The sequence below is a fragment of the Macaca nemestrina genome, chromosome 10 (assembly GCF_043159975.1).
Source record: "Macaca nemestrina isolate mMacNem1 chromosome 10, mMacNem.hap1, whole genome shotgun sequence".
Lineage (NCBI taxonomy): Eukaryota > Metazoa > Chordata > Mammalia > Primates > Cercopithecidae > Macaca > Macaca nemestrina.
Genome location: NC_092134.1, coordinates 127,537,925 through 127,563,320, shown reverse-complemented (window position 1 = coordinate 127,563,320; position 25,396 = coordinate 127,537,925). Strand labels below are relative to the sequence as shown.

The 25,396-nt window shown below is 36.9% G+C and overlaps 1 protein-coding gene across 12 annotated transcripts in view; it reads left to right on the top strand.

The window, feature by feature from the left end:
* ATF7I (activating transcription factor 7 interacting protein) overlaps positions 1–25,396 on the top strand; it is a 135,038-nt gene that overhangs the window by 56,212 nt on the left and 53,430 nt on the right. For 9 of the 12 annotated variants that reach the window (XM_011741717.2, XM_071072174.1, XM_011741704.3 and 6 more), the window contains 5 exons: positions 631–2,192; positions 11,817–11,903; positions 13,602–13,747; positions 15,307–15,444; positions 24,102–24,167. In XM_011741717.2, coding sequence (XP_011740019.2) covers positions 638–2,192; positions 11,817–11,903; positions 13,602–13,747; positions 15,307–15,444; positions 24,102–24,167 — 1,992 coding nt within the window. In that variant the 5' untranslated portion in view covers positions 631–637. The remainder of the gene's footprint in view (positions 1–630; positions 2,193–11,816; positions 11,904–13,601; positions 13,748–15,306; positions 15,445–24,101; positions 24,168–25,396) is intronic. The other 3 variants (XM_011741760.2, XM_011741706.3, XM_071072180.1) reach the window with 1 other exon arrangement.

Below are 25,396 nucleotides of genomic sequence, written 5' to 3'. Positions count from 1 at the left end.
AAGTCTATTCTATATAAATATATGTTCTGTATTCTAGATATGAAAGTCTAGATTCGAGATGAAAGTCCTTTATCAGGCATATGATTTGCAAATGTTTTCTCCCATTGTTGTGAATTCTCTTTCTTGATGGTAATCTTTTGTTAATATGCTTATAGTTCTGCCAATCTAAGTATGCTTGGTTGCAAATGTAATCTTTCCTTACATGTTTCTTAATTCTTCCTCCTTTTTCCTTTATCTCTATACCTGTTATTTCCCTACTGTTTTTGTTCTTACACTTGTATTTTTCTTTCTCATTTTCTTCAGGTACTTTTTTTTTTTTTTACTTTATCTACCTTTTTTTTTGCTTATACATCTCCATACTCTGTGAATTCCATATTGAAAATGAAAACTTGTCGCTTTTCCCCCAGTACTTCCTAGTTGATTTTCTAGTAGACTATAGTCATTTTTGATTTTGTATTACACAGATGCAATAAATATGAAAATCAGTATACACAAGCAGTAGGTTTTCTATGTCTTTATTTAAACATTATGTGAAATGTGCTGCTTGCATCTAAGATCAATTTGTATTAAGTCTACAATTTGGTGGCTACTGTTTCAGTTATTAAACGCTCTTTCTCTTTTTTCTTAAAGATTCAAAATGGACAGTTTAGAAGAACCTCAGAAAAAAGTCTTCAAGGCTCGAAAAACGATGAGAGTGAGTGATCGTCAGCAACTTGAAGCAGTGTACAAGGTCAAAGAAGAACTGTTGAAAACTGATGTCAAGCTGTTAAATGGCAACCATGAAAATGGAGATTTGGACCCAACCTCACCTTTGGAAAATATGGATTACATTAAAGACAAGGAAGAGGTGAATGGCATTGAAGAGATTTGTCTTGATCCTGAAGAAACTAAAACAGAATGGAAAGAAACACCCTGTATCCTAAGTGTTAATGTAAAAAACAAGCAGGATGATGATTTAAATTGTGAACCTTTGTCTCCCCATAACATAGCTCCAGAACCAGACTCTAAACTGACTGCTGAACCAGTTTCTGGTGATCCAGCCGCTGGTGATCTAGATGCTGGAGATCCAACCTCCGGAGTACTGGCCTCTGGTGATTCCACCTCTAGTGATCCCACCTCTAGTGAGCCCTCCTCTAGTGATGCTGCCTCTGGTGATGCAGCCTCTGGTGATGCCCCTTCTGGTGATGTCCCCTCTGGTGATGCCACCTCTGGTGATGCCACCGCTGATGATCTCTCCTCTGGTGATCCCACCTCTGGTGATCCCATCCCAGGTGAACCGGTCCCTGTTGAACCCATTTCTGGTGATTGTGCCGCTGATGATATAGCCTCTAGTGAAATAACTTCTGTTGATCTGGCTTCTGGAGCACCAGCTTCCACTGATCCAGCCCCTGATGATCTGGCCTCTGGTGATCTATCCTCTAGTGAACTGGCCTCTGATGATCTAGCCACTGGTGAACTGGCCTCTGATGAGCTGACTTCTGAATCAGCCTTCGATCGTACCTTTGAACCAAATTCTGTACCAGTTTGTGAACCAGTTCCTGAAATTGACAATATAGAACCAAGTAGCAATAAAGATGATGATTTCCTTGAAAAAAATGGGGTTGACGAAAAATTAGAGCAAATCCAGAGTAAAGACTCATTGGATGAGAAAAATAAAGCTGATAATAATATTGATGCTAATGAAGAAACTCTAGAAACAGATGATACAACTATTTGTTCAGATCGACCCCCTGAAAATGAAAAGAAGGTAGAGGAAGATATCACAGAGCTTGCTCTTGGAGAAGATGCTATATCTAGCAGTATGGAAATTGACCAAGGTGAAAAGAATGAAGATGAAACTTCTGCAGATCTTGTAGAAACCATTAGTGAAAATGTTACTGAAGATGATAAAAGTGAGAATATCTTAGAAAATACAGACTCTATGGAGACAGATGAAATCATTCCTATTTTGGAAAAGCTTGCACCTTCTGAGGATGAACTTACTTGCTTTTCTAAAACATCTCTCCTTCCAATCGATGAGACAAATCCAGACTTGGAAGAGAAAATGGAAAGTTCTTTTGGTTCACCATCTAAACAAGAAAGTAGTGAGAGTTTGCCAAAAGAAGCATTTCTGGTCCTCTCTGATGAAGAGGATATTTCAGGTGAAAAAGATGAGTCTGAAGTTATATCGCAAAATGAAACGTGCTCTCCAGGTTAGCATATAACTTAAATTTTAAAGATTTTTATTGACTTTGATGAACTGTTTAATAAAATATTATCATAATGTTTTAAATTTATTTTTGCTGCAGAGAAAGTTGAGAATAGTGATGACTCTATAGAAAGATGTCTTAACTTCATAGAATTCAGAATTACAGCGTGTCTACTCTGTGAGTAGCATTGTGCTAATTACTAAGAAGGGAGATAAAATAAGTAGAAAATATGCCCTTATAGTCTGGAAATAGAGGTGAAATAGAGCACCATAACACTGAGATAACAGTTTAAGTTAGTACATAATTGACTAGAGTTGTAGCAGTTCTTTCTTGCTATCACTTAGCGAACAAATAACTTAGAACTAAAAGCCTAATAGTTTATTCTGTTAGCTTCAAGTGTAACAAATTATATTTTCAATCAATTAATATTCCCAATGAAATCCTGTACTTTAATATTCTTTGTCCAGGGAATGACAGCACCATCGTTGTAAGCCAGAAACCTTAAAGCTTGATTATTCATTTGATAAAGACTTTACCCATTTGCTTCCCCAGCCCTTTTGATTCTACCCAACCTATTCTCTCCCTCATTTTCTGAATGAGCTCTCTATAACCCAATTATCTTACTTGATATTGTCCCTCTATGTCTTAGATCTCTGTTACTTTTAGGTTGATTTCAAACTCCTTATGTAAAAGGTACATTAACTTTATGATTTGTTCAGTACCTTTCTCTCCCAATCTCTTTTATTTTATTTATTATTCCTAGAGAAAAAGAGAATGATAAAAATTGTTTTATGGTCAAACTCAAAAACATTATTCCTGTATGGAACTTTCTCAGCCTGAGGAAGACTGAGAAAAGCATGAATACCTTTTTGTTCCCGTTATATCACATTCTTTTAGATTTAGACATCTATGAGAGAAGTGACCTTGCTAGCATAAAACACCATCTAATTTGTTCAAAGAAAAAAAAATGGAGGCAGGTCTAAGAGAAACAGATAATTTTTTTCCCCCAATATATCGTATCAGCTTTTGGAGGTAGAGATTTTTTACTTATTAAAAAATGGCTTTTTTTTTTTTTTTTTTTTTTTAGTCAGGTACGGTGGCTCACACCTATAATCCTAGGACTTTGGGAGGCTGAGGCAGTCAGATTGCTTGAGCTCAGGAGTTCGAGACCAGCCTGGGCAACATGGCGAGACCCCATCTCTACAAAAAAATAGAAAAATTAGCCAGGCATGGTGGCACTTGTCTATAGTCCAGGCTACTTGAGGGGCTGAGGTAGGGGGGTCACTTGACCCTGGGAGGTCAAGGCTGCAGTAGGCCGAGATCGTGCCACTGTACTCCAGCCTGCGTGACAAAGTGAGACCCTGCCTCAAAAAAAAAAAAAAAAAGGCTTTTTATTTTCAAAGAACATTCAGCTAAACCTATATAAAGAGGCCAGGCCCTTCTTGGTTCTAGAGATTTGAAGGTAGTATTAGCCCTCAGGATACACACAAGAATTAAATCACAGACCATTAAATACAAGGCTGTGAGTGCAGTGATAATGTTAAATTGGTATTCTGGGAGTGCAGAGGAAGGTAACTTTATTAGAGCACCAGATGTATTCAGGGATGTCTTGTCCCTTTTAATATCTGTATAACATAGAGGTTTCTTTTGTTTGCTTGTTTTTGTTTTGTGAGACAGAATCTTGCTCTGTTGCCCAGGCTGGAGTGCAGTGGAAGAATCATAGCTCACTGCAGCTTCCACTTCACTGGCTTAAGTGATCATCCTGCCTAAGCCCCCTGAGTACCTGGGAATACAGGCATGTGCCACCACACTTGGCAAAGTTTTAATTTTTTTGTAGAGACAGGGTCTTGCTATATTGGCTCTGCTGTAACATAGGGTTTTAATGAGTCTAATTCTTTTTTTTTTTTTTTTTTTTTTTGAGATGAAGTCTCGCTTTCGCCCTGGCTGGAGTGCAGTGGCACGATCTTGGCTCACTACAACCTCCGCCTCCCGGGTTCAAGCGATTCTTCTCCCACCACTGCCTCCTGAGTAGCTGGGATTACAGGTGCGCGACACCACACCTGGCTAATTTTTGTATTTTTTTTTTTTTTTTTGAGACAGAGTCTCGCTCTGTCTCCCAGGCTGGAGTGCAGTGGTGCGATCTCGGCTCACTGCAAGCTCCGCCTCCCGGGTTCACGCCATTCTCCTGCCTCAGCCTCCCGAGTAGCTGGGACTACAGGCGTCCGCCACCTCGCCCGGCTAGTTTTTTGTATTTTTTAGTAGAGACGGGGTTTCATCATGTTAGTCAGGCTGGTCTCAAACTCCTGACCTTGTGATCCGCCCACTTCGGCCTCCCAAAGTGCAGGGATTACAAGCGTGAGCCACCGCACCTGGCTGAATCTAATTCCTTTTAATGGCAGCTCCATCCTACTTGCTCAGGCCAGAAACCTTGGAACCATTTTTATTTTTTCTTTCACACCCCATAATCAGTCCATCAGGAAATTCTGTTGGTACTACTACCATAATAGATCTGAAGTCCAGTTCACAACTGTTATTACTCCTGCTCTGAGTCACCGTCATCAGGCCAAAACGGTGCCTGGCACACAGTAAGTGCCCGGTAAATATTTGTAAAGTGAATGAATAATCAATAAGAGAAGCATATCATGGAGGACCTTGGTTATAATGTTAAAGCTTTATGATGGCACTGGAATGCCAATAAAGAACTTCAAGCAGAGGAGAATGAAATTTACATTTTGGAAAGATAATAGGTGACAGTGTTGAGAATGAATTTCACTCATCCATTTTCTATAAGTGTTTATACAGAGTGAGGCACTAGGGCAAGTCCTTAAAGAAAAGCCTTATAAGTCCTTTAAAAAAAAAAGTCTGTATAAGAAAGTTAAAAAAGCAAATTGCAGCTTATGATTTAATGAGTTTATACACCTTACCTTTATGTCAGAATCTTGATATTGGAGGGCATCCCACACAAGGCAGTGAAGTGCTGAGAGATGAATATTAAGCCATCCATGTTGCATACTTTGAAAATTCAAAGTTGGGAATATTTTTGGTTACTTGCCTTTAATCTGATATGCTGTATTAGCAGGATACATTTAGTGATAGATTTAATTTCTTGGCTCATAACTAAACTTTTATTTTGTATCTTTTCCCCTTCCTCTGAAGGTAATTTTGTGTATTTTGAGTTTAAGAACAGTTTCTTAATTGGTTCTTAAACTGTACTCTGTTCTCTTTATATGGTGGCAGAATCTGTTGCATGCCATTTATGTTGCTGTACTCCTGCTGAAATGTTACTTAAATAAATGCCTTTATTCTTGACTAATTTTTAATGTACTCAGAACACAGAATGATTAGCTGAAGTACTAAAGTCAGCTTCAGTACTGGCTCTTCCTTCTAGCTGCTAACATCTATGAGTGTAGTAAACAGAAAATAGCATGACCTGCCATTTCAGGCACTTGTTTAGCAAATATGTTTTAAATATAGTAATTGTGATGTGTATTAGCAGCAACAAGAAATAATGAAAGATGAAGCAAATAGAAAAGCTATTTTAATTTTACAAAAGTAGAAGAAAGAGCTAAAAAAGTGTTGCATATATATGTGTGTGTGTATATATATACATATATATACATACACCTTAATAGGTCTAGAGACACTATTGAATTGTGGCATAGTACTATGTTATAACTGATACTCACTAAATTATTAAAATGATAATCTGTTTAAAGAGGATGGCAAAATAAAGATTTATCCCTCTGGGAAAGTTCAAACACTAGAGCAGCTGCATCTCCATGCTATATACTTTCCTCTAGCTACTATTTCATCTCTTTCCTTTCTTTTAGAGCCATTCTTCAAGTTATATTAACAAAGCTAGTACCATTTCTTCTTCTGTTAGCCCTTCCACTTAATTGGATTTTGATTTCTGCCTTGCTAGCCGCCCCCCTCCTAATTTTTCTCAGTGAAATGACATTGATGATCATGTTATTAAATCCAGGGACATCTTTTCTTTGTCTTATCTATTCTTCCATACTTGGATGACCTCTTAATAACAGTCTTTCCCTCTTGAGGCTCTCCTTAGCTTTTGGGTTACTGCATTCTCCATCTTCCCTTCTGTTTTGGTCCTTCTCATTCTATTTTTCATGGAAAAATAGGGATAGGCCTCCTCCACATGCTTTTTTTTTTCTTAAACATAAGATTTTTGAAGAGAAAAATCTGTTTTAGAGTAAACCAGATTTTTTTTACATTAAACATTGACATAGTTTCCTTGCAGATTTTATTTCAGATTAAAATAAAAATCTGTGGTTGATAATTTTCCCCTTGTTCATTGGATATTTAAGGTAAATAAACATAAACTGATGCTAATGAGGATAATTACATTAGACTAGAATTTGAGACTTCTATTTTTGCTGTAGGTTAGTATTGATAGAATTGGCATGATTTAGTCAATTTACTGTTAATTTGTTGTCACTTCAGTTAAAATTCTTTATCATCTCAATCCATTTATATTTAGTTGTTACTTATGTACTTGGCTTCTCTTTGTGGAGCTTCTTAGTTCTGTACACTAGTGTGCAAGTTGCAGAGTTTTCAGAGTTGAGGTAGACCAAAGATGAAATAGATTTTGGAAGGAGGTGTATAGGAGGAAGATCATTTTCAAATGAGTACTGTTGTCCGAGTTAGATGTGTAAGTCTGGATTTCAGATCAGAGACTTGGCTTGCATTAGAAAAATGTAGTAGATAGCATGTAGCTATTAGGTGACAAGATGAAATCACCTCAGAGTGAGTATACATGGAGAAAAGATCCAACAACTGAGCTTTTGGCATTTCAGTGTTTAGTGGTTGGGGAGATGAGGAAGAACCAACAAAGGAGCTGAGAAAGAGCAGCCCCTGAGGTAGAAGGAAAATGGAGAGATTTTGGTGTTTCAGAAGCCAAGTAAAGACACTGTTTTGAGGAGGAAATAAGGTAACCGTTTACTATATCAAATGCTGCTGTGTGTGCTCATAAAATGGAAGAGAAGTATTTAACAATCTGGAGATCATTGGTGACTTTTACCAAGGGGCAGTTTTGGTGAATGATGGAGTGGAAAACCTGATTCGGGTTTTAGAGAGAATGGGAGGGGCAGAATTGGATATAAAAAAATGTGACTTTCAGAGGCCGAGACGAGTGGATCATGAGGTCAGGAGATCGAGACCATCCTAGCTAACCTGGTGAAACCCCGTCTCTACTAAAAAATACAAAAAATTAGCCGGGCGAGGTGGCAGGCGCCTGTAGTCCCAGCTACTCCGGAGGCTGAGGCAGGAGAATGGCGTGAACCCGGGAGGCGGAGCTTGCAGTGAGCTGATATCCGGCCACAGCACTCCAGCCTGGGCGACAGAGCCAGACTCCGTCTCAAAAAAAAAAAAAAAAAAAAAAAAAAAGTGACTTCCCCCACTAGGTTTTGCTTTTAAAGAGAGCACAAAAATTCACATAGGATACATTATTTGCCACTCTATATTGGTTAAATAAAACTGATACAAAATGTCTGGAAAAGTCACATTACCAGTCATGCCTCATTTTTCTGATAGATCTTGTTAAGAATCTTTATATGTTTATTGACCTTTTGTAGTTCCTTATCTATGAACTGCCTGTTCATCTCCTTTGCCCATTTTTCTGATGGATATTGTTTTTAAGTAGTCTGTAGGAATTTCTTGTTTTGTTATAAATATTTTCATGGAGCCAGTAATCTAAATCAGGAATGGAGTAGACTGGCCTGTGAGCCCTGTTTTTATAAATAAAATTTTATTGAAACATAGCTATGGTAATTTGTTTACATGTCACATGGCACTTATTGCTGATTCCTGCAACAAGGACAGAATTAAGAGGTTGTGTCAGAGGTCTTGTGGCCCACAAGATTGAAAATACCTATTTTTTGGCCACTTACAAAAAAAGATTTGCCAATCTCTGATCTAAGGCAATGGTTTTTATCCTCCATTTTTCCTTAGAATAAAGTTCTATAAAGTGTAATTCTGAAATGGGAAACTAAGTCCCCTAATGTAAATTCTATTTTGTAATCCTTTAAAAACACAGTTTTCTACTTTTACTTAATGGAACCTTATTAAAGATAGTAGTCTTCTGATAGATATTAAACATCTAATTTGTCTCAGCTATTTCTCAAAGTTATGGTACTACCAAAATTATGAGATCTGGTATCTGCCCTTAATGAGCTGTCTAGTTTGCTTGAAAGGAAAGAATATCACACATGAAACTATGAAAACTTGCCAAATTGTGATAAGGCTATACTCAAGAAAATCAGAGGAATTATAACAGAAACTTATCTGTAAGTAAGGACAGATTCTAAAAAAGACATTATTGTTATTTTTTTTTTTTTTGAGATGGAGTCTCACTCTGTCGCCCAGGCTGGAGTGCAGTGGCGCAATGTCGGCTCACTGCAAGCTCTGCCTCCCGAGTTCAAGTGACTCTCCTGTCTCAGTCTCCCGAGTAGCTGGGACTACAGGCACGTGCCACTACGCACAGCTAATTTTTTATGTTTTTAGTAGAGACAGAGTTTCACCATGTTAGCCAGGATGGTTTCCATCTCTTGGTCTTGTGATCCGCCCACCTCGGCCTCCCAAAGTGCTGGGATTACAGGCATGAGCCACCGCACCCGTCAGTAAAAAAGACATTCTTTACCTGCTATTTGGGTGAGTTTCAGGAGTCCCAGGAACTACCTGAAATTATGTCTAAAGTTGTCTGTGTACCAAGGGCCTTGGATTATTACTCCGGGTTGAAGAAGACCCATTCTCAGGTTTTCTTCAGGCTTTGTGAACAAAATAAAATTAAAGAAATACAAGTCCCTACCCGTCTCTGTAGAATCTGTTACTACCATTTTTACCAAGTTCTTTCTGCTACATAAACCTCTAGCATATATTTTAATTCTGTGAATCCTGTGTGTTTTAAGTGTTGGGAATCCAGTAATATCTTCTAAGCATATCTGGAAACTGGGAGTTGGGTAATAGGAGGAGGTTTTTGAATAAGATGAAGAAATCTCAAGCTGAGCTTGACATATAGAGAGGAAACTGACATGCTTATAAAAGAGACAAACCATACCAGGCCAATTTACTCTGCTGTGTTCTGGATGCTCTGGCTTGGAGGCACTCTAGTTGGAGCCGTGGCTAATTTTGTGCTTTGTGCGATGTGAGGATTTGCTCAATAGAGACTATGTAAACCTTTTATATCAAGCAACCCAGTTACTCTGTCTCTCTGGAAACTCTGGGAACTAGGAAGCTCAGGAGTTACCAACACTCAGTATTAAAATCAGGAAGATACAGAAAAATATATAGAGAAAGAATGTGTTTTAATGAGTTTGTGATCTATTTACAAGAAAGCAAACATAAATTTTTATTTCACTGAAACTGAGGTTGAGAGATGAGGTCTTTTTTTTTTTTTTTTTTTTTTGAGACGGAGTCTCGCTCTGTCGCCCAGGCTGGAGTGCAGTGGCCGGATCTCAGCTCACTGCAAGCTCCGCCTCCCGGGTTTACGCCATTCTCCTGCCTCAGCCTCCGGAGTAGCTGGGACTACAGGCGCCCGCCACCTCGCCCAGCTAGTTTTTTTTTTTTTGTACTTTTTAGTAGAGACGGGGTTTCACCGTGTTAGCCAGGATGGTCTCGATCTCCTGACCTCGTGATCCGCCCGTCTCGGCCTCCCAAAGTGCTGGGATTACAGGCTTGAGCCACCGCGCCCGGCCAGAGATGAGGTCTTAAAACACTTAAAATGAGCAAAGCGTAGTAAATGGAGAGTTACTTTTCAAATAATTTATTTTAAAGTTCAAAAATAGTTTTAGTAATCCTGTGTACTATGTTAGCTTATTGTTTATCTTAGAGTGAAAAAAATACTTCTAGCGCCTTAATAGGTATTCATCAATGATCCTTTTCCCTACATATTTTCACCTAAAGTATCTTTTAAATTTTTTTAACCTTTGACTTTTGCTATTAGGGCTGTTGTGATTAAAACCCTGATGATTGGAGAAGAAATGTCGTATCAGAATCTTTATATAGCATGATATACTTTATGATTGTTTATTTAATACTAGTTGCAGAACATGATGAAACATAGTATGCTTGATTGAAGCCATTGAGAAGCAAGTTGCAATGACATAAGGGGGAAAAATAGAAGTCAAACATCTTAGTGATTTTTTTTTTTTTTTTTTGTAGCTCCCTTATTCCTCATTTAATGAGTAGGTTAGTTGAAGAGACATTGATTGACCAAAACAACATTTTGGTACCTCTTGGATTTTATTTAATATAATTGCATAGACATTTTTAGCAGTATCTTTTGGCAGCACTCTTCAGTTGTTACATTTTATATGAGTCATGCAAATTACCCCTTCTGGGCCAGTCACGGTGGCTCACATCTGTAATCCCAGCACTTTGGGAAGCTGAGGTGGGCAGATCACCTGAGGTCAGGAGTTGGAGACCAGTCTGCCCAACATGGTGAATCCTGTCTCTACTAAAAATACAAAAAATTAGGCTGGGCGCGGTGGCTCATGCCTGTAATCTCAGCACTTTGGGAGGCCGAGGCAGGCGGATCACGAGGTCAGGAGATCAAGACCATCCTGACCAACATGGTAAAACCCCATCTCTACTAAAAATACAAATTAGCTGGGCCTGGTGGCGGGTGCCTGTAGTCCCAGCTACCTGGGAGGCTGAGGCAGGAGAATCACTTGCACCTGGGAAGTGGAGGTTGTGGTGAGCCGAGATCATGCTACTGCACCCTTGCCTGGCGACAGAGTGACACTCTATCTCAAAACAAACAAACAAACAAACAAAAAAATTAGCCGGACGTAGTGGCGGGTGCCTGTAATTCCAGCTACTCAGGAGCCTAAGGCAGGAGAATTGCTTGAACCCGGGAGGTGGAGGTTGTAGTGAGACGAGATCGCCCCACTGCATTTCAGCCTGGGCGACGAGAGTGAAACTCAGTCTCAAAAAAAAAAAAAGAAAAGAAAATTAACCCTTCTGAATGTTTTCCTCGTTTATGTGAAGACAAAAAATAGTTTACAGTGTGAGATTATATTGTGGCAATGTGATAACTATATTAAGCACCCAGCTCAGTTGTTGGCACTGTTATCAAAGTAGGTATATGTTTAAAGTTTTTCTTATATTTGGGATAGCCTTTCCGTTCCTTGTTTATGAACTCTCTATACCATAAGCATTAAAGTAACTTAATGATTCAACCTGTATGTTCAACATATTAGGTGTTTTGAATGCTCCAGTACTTTGGAATTTTTTTGATAATTGTCACAGACACTATTTTAGTTTTAATTGTTGAATGTAGAGGAATCAAAATGCTCTACAGCAGTTGTTTTCACATTTTATTAATGTTATTGGTGACAGAAAATTATTAATTAATTTTTTTTAAGTTACTTAAAATCTATATTAAGATTAAATCCTGTGTTGAGTTTGTTGTGAATTGCAGAACAGTTGAATGTGGACTTATTCATTCGACCAGTTCCTGCTCCCCTTTTTCCCTCCCCAAATTTTACATTTTGGGACTCTGATTTCATAAAAGGTTAGTTTTGTAACTGGATAGTGACTAAAAATGTAAATTAGCGAGCTGTTACGAATTCCAGTAGAAGTAAGACTTTTCTTTTCTATATTTGTTAACAGCAGAAGTAGAAAGTAATGAAAAGGACAGCAAACCTGAGGAAGAAGAGCAAGTAATACATGAAGAAGATGAAAGACCTTCTGAGAAAAGTATGCGTATATAAACAAACTTGAACTGGGTTGAAAAATACTAATTCATTGTTTCTATATTTACAACCATGTAATATTCTTTTTTGCCCATGAAATAATTGTAAAATTTTGCAATTTAAGTAAGCCACAACTATAGCATTTTGTTGATGGCTAACTGAAGGATTTCTGAAAGTATGTTTCATACACTTCAATATTTTATTTTGTTTATTTATACTTTTTATTGTTCCTCAGAAAGATTTAGCTTAAAATTTATTAAGGTACTGACTGTTTTGACATAGAAATTGTTTTACATTTATGTTCAGAGAATGAAACTACAAGAATTTTGTATGGGCTAACATAAGTAAATGGAAGGATGTATTTTAGTTTACTTAAGGTTCTTTATCTTCATGGGGCCGGATGTAGTGGCTCACACCTGTAATGCCAGCACTTTGGGAGGCCAAGATGGGAGGATTGCTTGAGGCCAGGAATGTAAGACCAGCCTGGGCGACATAGCAAGAACCTGTCTCTGCAGAAAAAATATTTGAATTAGCCAGGCATGGTGGCACACACCTGTAGTCCCAGCTACTTGGGAGGCTGCAGTGGGAGTATTGCTTGAGTCCAGGAATTTGAAGTTCCAGTGAGCAATGAACCACTGTACTCCAGCCTGGGCGACAGAGTGACACCTTGTGAGAGAGAGAGAGAGAGAGAAGGAGAGAGGAAGGGACGGAGGGAGGAAGAGAGGAAGAAAAGAAGAGGGAAGGAAGGAAAGAAGGAAAAGGGAAGGGGAAGGTTCTTTAGCTTTATGGGAAGGGAGGAAAATGGTGGACTGTGTGTCCTTAGGTTTATAGAAAGATCATTGGACTAGAAGTCAGGAAAGCTGGGTTCAACAACTCTCCTGTCATGCTGCTATCCATGTGTGACCATGGGTAAGTTAAGATTATAAGAGAAATTGTGGAATAGAGTGGATTTAAAAGTAGGCACATAGATACAGATATATACAGAGGGATAAGCATGGTCACATAAGAGCATTTGCATTTAAAAAGTATGAAGATATTAGTGTTTTAATTTTTTTAGATATTGAAGAAACCAGATACAATTTGGTTATGATCTCATGAATATTAACAGCATTTGAAACAAATCTTCTAAGTGAAGTCTTCTAGTCTATATTCTTTATAAATGTACTTTTAATGACATTAATTTTATTTTTATTTGAATTCATTAGGATATGTTAAGAATAACATGCTTGTTTTGTAAGGCTAATGATTAAGAATTTTTTCCTGTACTTACGGAGGAAGAAGAATAAATAAAGCTGTGCGTAGTTAAAAATCTGACGTGATAATGAATACAATATTTTGTCAGAGGATTCATGTGCACTGTGACATTTAGTTACAGGAATGAATATGAGGTGATTTCATCTACCTTCTTCATGACACAATTGTGAGGCAGTTCTCCTTCTTAATGTGAAGATATCAAGGAAATTTTGTGTTCAAAGTATGCATTGCTTGACCATTAGAAAGTTCTTATTTAGTATATTGAAAGTCATTTGAAGTTTAAAGCTAAAAGCTATATACCTACTTTTCTGATCTCCAAAACAATTTACAAAATAGTTGGTTGAGAAGGCTATTGTGATAGAAACAATATTTTGCTGAGGATGGATAATATGCATTAAGAGCTATAAGAAAAACACCTGAGTGTGATCATTGTGGTTTTTCTTCTCAGATGAATTTTCCAGACGAAAACGTTCTAAATCAGAAGACATGGACAATGTACAGTCTAAACGTCGTCGATATATGGAAGAAGAATATGAGGCAGAATTTCAAGTAAAGATTACAGCCAAAGGAGATGTTAACCAGAAACTTCAAAAGGTATTGTGTCAATTATAAGTTATAAACCATATTGAATAAGTAGCACCACTGTCTTCTTCTAGGTTTCTGACATTATTCTGTATTTTATTGACCTAATGTGGTTTATCATAGAAAGAAAGAACTTGAAGAAAGTGGTTGAGCTTTTAAAGTCTATTACTGGCCAGATGTGGTGGATCACCCCTATAATCCCAACCCTTTGGGAGGCTGAGGTGGACGGATCACCTGAAGTCAGGAGTTCGAGACCAGCCTGACCAACATGGTGAAAGTCTGACTCTACTAAAAATACAAAAATTAGCTGGATGTTGTGGTGGGTGCCTGTAATCCCAGCTACTTGGGAGGCTGAGGCAGGAGAATCACTTGAACCTGGGAGGTGGAGGTTGCAGTGAGCCGAGATCACAATACTTCACTCCAACCTGGGTGACAGAGCAAGACTCCATCTTAAAAAATAAATAAATAAATAAATAAGTCTATTACTATCCTTGATAATTTAATTTTAAAATTCCTTCTGACTTATTTTTGGCTACATCTTTTTTTAAAAAAATGCTTATGATTATCAAAACAGAAGGGAGAGAAGGTAACATTTTTATTTATTTGCTTTGGTAACAAAACTGAATGTTGTTTTTCAGCTTTTCTTTTTCCTTCTCATATTGAACTTTATCTTACTGTGAAAAGGAAATTTAGAGTTTTAAATATTAACATTTTAATCTTTTTAAAGCTGCTTTCATGGTTATAAGTCTTTACATTCTAAACTCTTTATTGTGTACTTTAGGGTTAGTACAAAAGTGGTAGAGACAGGGGTTTAAAAGGACTAGAGAAAGGAGTAAAGTACGGAGTTTGAAATTCTGTTCGACTAGAGATAGAGATAATGAAAATATTCAGTATTTTATGTTTTTCAACATATATTCACAAATGTTTGTACAAATGCTTTTCTTAGAGAGGAATATTAAACGTCAATGATAACTAGTTTTTCAAGGTCTTATATATTTAAGGATGACATTTTACAATCAATGTTTTAGGACAACATTCTTTAATTAAAATATGGCATACATATTTGCACTTTGTAGAAAAAAGAATAGTATGGCAGTAGAAACTCTCAGTGTTTTTCCCCCTAGTTTCTTTTTATTTGACATATGGAGATAATAATGCTTATTCAGTCTTTCTTACAGAGCTGTTAGAATTATGAAGGTAGCTATGTGAAAAATTTTGAAAGCTGAGGTTTCCTGAGAGTTTACTTCTTTAGAACAGTGTTACTCAAGTATGGTTCATGGATATGTGCCAATGTCTTTGTTGTGGACCCATAATGAGAATATGGAAATTTTTCAAAAGTTTACTCTCTGGAAATTTTCTATTTTTAGTATGTATTACCCTCTTGAGGTAGATTTTATATATATAAAAGTAGAGGATTTTAGCAGATAGTATTGTGTTACAGAGTCTAGCATGTTTTATTCATTAAGTTAGTTAATTTATCGTTACTGTCTTCTTGGTACTTAAGAATATTTACTGTTTATTGCTTTTTGGAATGCCTTCTTGGCATAATGAAGGAATATTTGTTTCTTTAGGTTATACAGTGGTTGCTGGAAGAAAAATTGTGTGCACTGCAGTGTGCTGTATTTGATAAGACTTTGGCAGAATTGAAAACACGAGTGGAAAAGATTGAATGTAACAAGAGACATAAAACAGTTCTCACTGAACTACAGGTTTGTTCATTGACTTGAATTGTACTCCATTTGTCATTGTTTTTATAACTTATTTTCTGAGATATATATTTAAGATTGACATTGACTATAAAATACATTTAAATTCTAAATATAAGAAGTAAAAGGAGTTTGTTTAGTTTGCCAGGGCTGCTGTAAAGAAAGTACAATAAACTGAGTGGTGTAAACAGTAGAAATATTTAGAAGTTGAAGATCAAGGTGTCAGCAGTGTAGGTTCTTTTTGAGGGCTGTGCTGTGAGGAAGAATCTGTTCTGTGCCTTTACGCTAACTTCTTTTGGTTTGCGTACAGTTCTTTAGCATTGTAGAAACATCACCCTGATCACTGGCTTTATCTTTACATGGTGTTGTCCTTGTATGTGTGTCTGTTTGTAAATTTCCCCTTTTTACAAGGACACCAGTCATTGGAGTAGGGGCCCACTATACTCCAACATGACTTCATCTTAACTAATTACCTTTGCAATGACCTTTATAAATAAGGTCACAGTCTGAAATACTGAAAGTTTAGACTTCAATATGTGAACTTCTAGGGGACACAGTTCAAACCATAACAGAGACTCAGAAATTACTGGATCTGACTTAGAACTTCATATTTTGTTTTCCAGTCACTAAAGGAAGGCTGTCATTTAGCATGCTGTAATAAATAGTAAATAATATTTGTTAGGGATTCTTTTTATGTTAATCTACCTCCTTTGGTGGACCTCATGTTTTAAAGATGTTAGTTTAATAACACATATTTATTAATTTCTACTTTGCATTTTTTATTAAGTACAACTATATCTTAACACACAATACCAGAGCTTCTGGTCAGCTTAAATGAGCACATAGTGGTGTGCTGTAGTAATCTACTTTATTCCAAAGCTAAGAAGCTAGTATTTGAATCAGTACATTGATTCTGTCATAAGTAAGTGTATGTTTCCTATTGGGTTATTTTATATATGAGCATACCCCAAAGATGCTGAGTGGTAAGCCATGTTTAGGGCCTTATTTTGCGAATGAGGGAAAAGTGGCCCATAGAAGTTAAATCACTTTTTCCATTGTGAATGAAATTTTAGCTAAATAGGATTAGAATTTAAGTGTATCTCCCAGACTGACCTATCCAATTATTAAACTTCATTTTACTATTACTGTTCAAACTTTTGAATTAAATTTGAAAATGCCTGAAGATTTGAAAGAATAATTTTATTCATTGTTTCTCATCACACCCACAGGTACAACTATGAAATTGTGTTTTTAAAACCTGAGTTTTTGGCTGGGCGTAGTGGCTCACGCCTGTGAGCTCAGCACTTTAGGAAGCCGAAGAGGGCGAATCTCTTGAGTCTAGGAGTTCAAGACCAGCCTGGCCAATATGGTGAAACCCTGTCTGTACTAAAAATACAAAAAATTAGCCGGGTGTGGTAGTGTGTGCCTGTAGTTCCACTTACTTGGGAGGCTGAGGCATGAGAATTGCTTGAACCCAGGAGGTGGAGGTTGCAGTGAGCTGAGATCGTGCTACTGCACTCCAGGCTGGGCAGCAGAGTGAGACTCTGTCTCCAAAATAAATACATACATACATACATACATACTATAAAACCTGAGTTTTTGACACCTATCATCTCACACATAAGGTGCAATCCAGATTTCTTAACATTTAAATTTGTATTTAGGTGTTGCTTGTAGTCTCAGAATTTGAATCTTTCTAACACCAAGCCAATTAGCTTCTCTGCAAATGTTCCTCTTACTGACAATTTCTGAATTCCTGGAAAACTCTTGAAGGAAAATCTTCCCATTGTTCCTCTTATTGGCAGCTCTTGAATTCTTGGAGACTGATCCCTCAGTCATTTCATATGCACAGTGAGTCGCCAAGTTACAACTTGATTATTTCCTGGAAAAAAAAAATCTCAATTCTTTTCACTTTTCATTAGGCCATCATTACCCAATTCCCTGATTATAGTAACACCTTTTATATGAGCACTCTGGTACTAGTTTTTAACTTCTTGCTGGTCCTTCCAAAGCATTGTACTAATTTTTCTGAATACTGATTACTTCAGTCTCTTTATAGTCCAAGTTCCTCAATTGTGTACCAGTAAAACCAGTATTCATGTTTTACATTTTTAAATTTTAATCTCTTAGTTTTCAATCCACTTTTTCTAATATCCACCAGTTGCTTCACTGCCTACGGGGTACTATTAATGTTTATTGTATTTTGATACCAGGCTTTTGACTTCATATTGTTTCCCCTGTTCATGCATCCGTAATCATGTGCCCTCACTGTATTATTTTTAAAATGTTACCAAGCCCAATTTAATTCCCATCTCTTTGTGTCTTCTTCCAGTGTTTTGTTTTTTTATGGAAATAAAATTCAGATACCAAACTGTTTTAAAGTGTACAATTTATTGTTATTTAGTACATTCACAATTTTATACAACCACTCTCTATCGCATTTCAAAACATTTTTGTCAACTCAAAAGGAAACATTTTGCCCGTTAAACACTTGCTCTTCTTTTCCTCTTACACTAGCCCTTGGCAACCACTAATCTGCTGTCCCTATTGATTTACCTGTTTTGCATATTTCACATGCCTCTTTCACTTAGCATGTTTTCCAGCTTAATCTGTGTTTGTAGCATGTGTCAGTACTTCATTCCTTCTTAGGGCTAAATAATACTCCATTATGTGGTGGTGTATGCCACATTTTGTTTATGCATTCATCCTTTGAATGGCATTTGGGTTGTTCCTACTTTCAGCTATTTTGACTGATGCTGCTTTGAGCTTGTATACAAGTATTTGTTTGAATACTTGTTTTCAAATCTTTTAGGCATATACCTAGGTATGGAATTGTGGGCCATATGGTAATTCTTTGTTTAACTTACTGAAGAATCACCCAACTGTTGTCCACAGTGGCTATATCATTTTCTGTTCCCACCAGCAATGTATGAGGGTTCCATTTCTCCACATCCTCACCAACACTTGTTATTTTTACTTTCATTTTTTTCTTATAGCATCAGAATGGTATGAAGTGGTATCTCATTAGGGTTTTGATTTGCATTTCCCTAATGATAATGATGTTAATCATCTTTTCATGTGCTTGTTGATCAATCATATGTACTTGTTTATAGAAATGCCTGTTAAAGTCCTTTGCCCATTTTTAATTTGGATTTTTTGCCTTTTTGTTGTTGAGTTGTAAGAATTATTTATATATTCTGGATACCAAACTCTTTTTTTTTAATTTTTTTTTTTTTTTTTTGAGAAAGAGTCTTGCTCTGTCACCAGGCTGGAGTGCAGTGGCATGATCTCAGCTCACTGCAAGCTTCACCTCCCGGGCTCACACCATTCTCCTGCCTCAGCCTCCCATGCTGGGACTACAGGCGCCTGTCACCATGACCGGCCAATTTTTTGTGTTTTTAGTAGACATGGGGTTTCACTGTGTTAGCCAGGATGGTCTCGATCTCCTGACCTCATGATCTGCCCATCTCAGCCTCCCAAAGTGCTGGGATTACAGGCGTGAGCCACCACGCCCGGCCCAGGATACCAAACTCTTACTAGATATGTGATTGCAAATATTTTCTCCCATTCTGTAATTTGTCTACAACTTCTTAATAATGCCTTTTGTTGCACAAAAGTTTTAAATTTTGATGAAGTCTTGCAGATGGTATATAGTTTGGTCATGATTTATTATCAGTTCCACCAATCTCTGCTTTTTAATCAGGGAGTTTATTTACATTTAAAGTAGTTACTAATAAGGAAAAACTTTTGCAATTTGTCATTTCTTCTATGTCTGATACCTTTTTTGTTTCTACTTTCTCCATTACTGCCTTGTTTTGCAATTGATTTTTTCTTAGTATATCATTTTGATTCCATCTTGTTTCTCTTCTTATATATATTTTTAGTTTTTTCCTTAGTGGTTACCCTCAGGATTACACTTACCATCTTAACTTTATAACAGTTAGGTTTGAATTAATATCTACTTATTTTCAGTAGCATGCAAAATCAAGTATCATTATGGTTGTGCTCTAGAGAGGGAAATATGTTTTTTTGGTGTGGATAGTACCCATGTAGCAATTGTTGGCAACCGTTCTACCCAAACTTTGCTGCCTGTTTTGCAATGCGTACATAGTTCAGCCCGATTTTGCCCTTCACTCTGCGTACAGTAACACTTAGCAAATCAAGTCCTCTTATAACAAATATAAAGCATAGTGCACAACAATGAGAGGAGTTTGTTGAGATCTGTTGTGCTCATTTTGGCCAAATTTATGTGGAGTAGTTGATTTGGAAATAAAACTTTCAATTCGTTCTTACTGCATATTTCAGAACAATTTCCTGTTAGCTAATATGATATTTTGACTTTTGGCTTAATATGTTTTAGTATAATTATCCAGGGACAAATTGTTCAGTTGAATACGTCTGAGACAAATTGTTCTATTGGTCTGATAAGTCTTTGACCTAGAATTAAAATAAGTACAAATAAACTGCACAAGGATTAGAAAAGAAGGCAAGATCCAGAAGAGATTCTTTAAGAACATTTTTATGTTAACAACTTCGTACCAATGAAATCTGTTGTATATAAAAAGGAAGCAGGAGGCCGGTTGCGATGGCTCATGCTTGTAATCCCAGCGCTTTAGGAGACTGAGACAGGTGGATCACCTGAGGTCGGGAATTTGAGACCAGCCTGGCCAACATAATGAAATCCCGTCTCTACTACAAATACAAAAATTAGCCTGGCGTGATGGCACATGCCTGTAATCCCAGCTACTAGCAAGGCTGAGGGAAGAGAATCTCTTGAACCCGGGAGGCAGAAGTTGGAATGAGCCGAGATTGTGCCCCTGCATTCCAGCCTGGGCAACAGAACGAGACTGTGTCTCAGAAAGGGAATCAGGAAAGCTAGATTTTGAGGAACTCTATCAAAACTGTAGTCAAAGATTTATTTCTGAAGAAGTCATGGAACCCAGAAAGCTTTGCCAGATAATTCTGGCAAGTCATTGAGGAACAGATAATTCTTGTGTGATGTAAACTGTTTCAGGGTATGGAGAAAGATGAGACGTCCGTTTGATGAAGTAAGCCCATCTGTGAAACCTCTAGCACAAGAAGAGACAAAAACATAGTTTAGTTTTATTCCCCAGCGAATGCAAGCCTAGTTCAGTATTAACAATTATATGTCACTCTGCTAATGTAGGAAAGGTGAAAAACAGTGTGATCATCTCAGTACATGCCAAATCTGGATTTGTTAAAATTTACTGGTCATTCGTGGAAAACATAGGAGGTAAATACCTTGAATCTCTTAAAGGGTTGCTTTCAGAAACCTGTTGTAAATATCATATTTAATAATGGATTATTGGAAATATATCTACTAAAGTTGAGAATGAGACAATGCCTATTAATAGACGCTGCTATTTAGAGATTTGGTATTAGTCTTGGGCAATACAATGAGACAGGAAAAAGAAATGAGTAACAATTGGTAAGTGGGAACCCAATAGAATTCAGTTGACAAACGGTTGAATGAAGAAGGAAATACAGCAACTACTTCATATAAGAACAACATATTCTAATAGTTCTCCTTACATCAACAATAACCAATTAGAAAACATAATGAGAAAAAGGTTTCACATATGGTAGTTATTTAAAAATGAGTAAGCACTCAAGAATAAATTATTAAGACCATTATGAAGAAAAAGGACAGAACAAGAAAACAGGAGTGAATAGTAGTATGCTCTTAGATAGGAGGACTTGATTCCTCTCAAATCACAGTATAGTTCAAATTCATAATACTCGGAATTTCAACTAGATTTCTTACGGAAATGGAAAAGCTGTCAGCACACTCTGGAATATAACATTCCATTGGTTATGATTTAGAAAATGCCATTTTAAGTAGATTTAACTGAAAATGTGTATTTTACTTTTTCCTTTCAACCTCAGCTCCTGTTCCCTATCAATGAAGTAAAATTATGACAGCCTAATACGGAGACAGTTTTAAATAATAGAAACTGGGGGTCTGTTTATTCACTTGCTTTTATGAGCAGCAATATTTTGTTATAGGCCAACCTTGATGTTAAGGAACCCTTTTGTTTTTTGTAGACAGAGTTATTTCCTAAAGGTACATACGCAATGAAATTCTTGGTTTGTCTAGTTTCCCAAGTAAAACCCAATGTGATAGAATATTACTTTCCTGGAGTTACAAAAATGACTTGTTTATTCATTTTTTAAAAATGTCTCAGAATATTTACCAGAATAGCCATTCTTGGACACGGTATGGCAGATATTTTGAATTACAATTAAAAAAGAATTGTACAGCTTCCTATGTAAAAACAAAAAGGCTGCTCTTTGATTTTTCTGTTTTATAATATTACATATCAGAAAACTATAAATCAGTTTCCACATTTTGAGTTTGTTTTTCTGCTACTGGTTTCATTTTTAAAATGATAATTCTTTTAAAAAAGAGTTTGAGTACTACAAATCTATATGATGTGAAAGTGAGGTCCTTAGTTCACTTTCTTTCCCGCTTTCTGCCAATCATAGCTTCCAGGGGTGACTACTTTTAACCTTGGAATGTATCCTTATAGATCTTTTTCTATACATGTAACATATACAAGATGATTTTGGGGGTGGGGCTTAAGTAACAATAGAATAATAACATTATGCATACTGTGCAATTTATAGTATAACCACCTAGATAATTTTTTTTTTTTTTTTGAGACAGTGTCTCGCTCTGTCATCCATGCTGGAGTGCAGTGGCGCCATCTTGGCTCACTGCAGCCTCTGCCTCCTGGATTCAAGCAATTCTCCTGCCTCAGCCTCCCAAATAGCTGGGACTACAGGCGTGTGCCACCACACCTGGCTAAGTTTTGTATTTGTAGTAGAGATGGGGTTTCACCATGTTGGCCAGGCTGGTCTTGAACTCCTGACCTTGTGATCCACCCGTCTCGGCCTCCCAAAGTGCTGGGATTACAGGCGTGAGCCACTGCGCCTGGCCCCACTTAGATAATTTGACTAAAGGAAAATTGACATTCTCGCATAAGTTGGGGTACAGAAAATACCTTCCCCTTCCCATATACCTTTCTTTTCTTTTTCTTTTTCTTTTTTCTTTTTTTTTTTTTTTTTGAGAGAGAGTTTCGCTTTGTCACCCATCCACCCACCTTGGCCTTCCAAAGTGTTGGGATTACGGGCGTGAGCCACTGCACCATATACCTTTTTAGAAAGTTATATGAGATATTTTAGTTATCAGAAAGGTAAATCCATATTAACGACATGAAATTATGCTTTATGATCTTGAGCCTTAATAACATGCATAAATAACTAAGTCCTTAGGAAAATCTTTACCTTTGAGAGTCATAGGTAACTGATTGCCTAGGCCGTAATATTGGACTTAAGCACATTTTAAGATTTGGGGTCTCCTCTAGAAGTGACTGCTTTCTGAAAGAAACTTTAAAAGTAAATCATACCTTTTTTCATTTTTATGAAGTGAATACCCTTATTAGATAAAAGAAATTCTCTAGCAGAGCTCTTCCTTAGGTAGGGCCTCATGAATACACTCAGAAGTGTAATTTTCTTGAAAATATGTTTAATTTAAAATGGCTTCAGCAGCAGCAGCAACAGAAATAGTTGAATATTACGTCAATGCTTAGTAAAAGACTGAAAGGAAATACAACCAAATATGTGGTGAAATGATTATTTTTATTTTTGTTCTGCTTTTTTTTTCTCTCAGATTTCCTTTCAATATGTATTTGGGCAAAATATGTGATCAGGGAGTTTATATAAGCACAACAAATGATTAATAACCTCATTGACCATGTTGACACAAACAAGGTAATGGGTTTTTTTGTTTGTTTTTTGTTTTTGGGTTTTTTTTGAGACAGAGTCTCACTCTGTTGCCCAGGCTGGAGTGCAGTGGTGCCATCTTGGCTCACTGCAACCTCTGCCTCCTGGATTCAAGCTATTCTCCTGCTTCAGCTTCCTGAGTAGCTAGGATTACAGGCACGCACCACCATGGCTAATTTTTGTATTTTTAGTAGAGATGGGGTTTCACCATTTTGGCCAGGCTGGTCTCGAACTCCTGACTTCAGGTGATCCACCCACCTTGGCCTCCTAAAGTGCTGGGATTACAGGTAGGAGCCACAATGCCTAGCCAAGGTAACGTTTTTATCAGATTGTTAAAGATTAACAGAATATGTAATTTGATTTGTGAAAAAGTAATATGTGAACATTCATCTACACTTCTGTTGAAAGTGTCACAGTAAAGCCTACATCCATCCATATGTAGTATTGGCAAGGGATCTTTTATGACTTATAGATATGTCCACTTTATAATTCTTAGTGAGAAAATCAAGTGTGATTACAACTGTGTTAAAAAAAATTACAAAACACAGGCTTACATAATCAGGAATGTACTGGTAAGTGAGCAACACTCACAGTTTGAGGAAGAAATAGGCTAACCTAATTAAGAGTGTTTACATCTGAGTGTTGAATTTAGGGGTCACTTAGTTTTAGTCATAACTGTATTTTCCAAGTGTATATTTTATAATCAGCTTAATTTATTTTCTTTGCTCAGCTGTCTTCTGAGGATCCTGCTTTCTATAGGTTTCTTGTTATGTATTTATGGTTTTTTTTTTTTTTAATGCTATAATACCATTTGATTTTCATTCATTTTTGTCTTTTTTTTTTTTTTCTTTCAGGCCAAGATAGCCAGGCTAACCAAACGCTTTGAAGCAGCCAAAGAAGATCTTAAGAAAAGACATGAAGTAAAGTTTTCTATTCTTGCATAATTAATATTTAGCGCTCTAAGTGGTAATCTTAGGAAATGCTGAATTAGGAGGAAAGTCTGTATTACAAATCTGAAATTTGCTTTCATACTGTGTACTCCTGTATGTAATTTGTGTGCCTTCAGCCCTAGAACTAAGGAACCCCTTTCAAATCCTCATTTACTATTCTCATATATCAACATTTATATTTTATTTTAGGTTGTGCAATTCTTTTTTTTTTTTTTTTTTGAGATGAAGTCTCTCTGTCACCCAGACTGGAGTTCAGTGGCACCATCTTTGTTCACTGCAACCTCCGCCTCACCTCCGCCTCACGAGTTCTATTGATTCTCCTGCCTCAGCCTCCCAAGTACCTGGGATTATAGGTGCCCACCACCATGCCCGACTGATTTTTGTATTTCTAGTAGAGACAGGGTTTCACCATGTTGGCCAGGCTGGTCTTGAACTCCCAACCTCAGGTGTCCATCTACGTTGGCCTCCCAAAGTGCTGGGATTACAGACATGAGCCTTTATGCCTGGCCCCTTAGGTTATGCAATTCTTGAAGCTGTATTTTCTGTCCATCTTTAAAATTAGGCTTCAGGGATTTGTCTTACCTTGTTTCTTTCATTTTGCATTCTTGTCAGTTTCCCAGTATGGTCTCTTACTATTTTCCCCAAAGTATTTTAGTATTGTACTGCCTGTAGTGTGCCTGTTCTCCCCTTTCTTTCTTCCCCATGTAGTCAGACCTCTTTTTTGCTCTAATTGTAATATACAGAGATTAGATTAAGTCACTTTATTGCCTTAAACAGTTTGAATATTTTTTAAAGTATACAGTTAAGTCCAAACTTTATAGCATAAATTGACTTCCATAGTCTGGCTTTTGCTTTTTGTTGTTTCCTTCATTTTTCCTTTGTTTATCATTTTGCTACTCTTCTGTTATTTCCTTTATTGTTCATATTTTAATATAGTCTTTGTATATTGCATTATAGTTTTTAGTTGGATTTATTTTCTTTTCCTGCTGAATTTTATTTTTAATTTTTTTATTTGAACAAGTTCCATTTCTTCATATTGATAGTTCCATTATCTGGCACATAGTAAATTGCCAATACCAATAAATAGTAATCATTTTTCCTAGAAGTTTTCTGTATTGATGCATGTTCGTATATTCTTTCCTGTTTTTGCAGCAATAGTACGTAGAGCCGTATGAACTCTTCCCCTAGCTTCCCCGAGT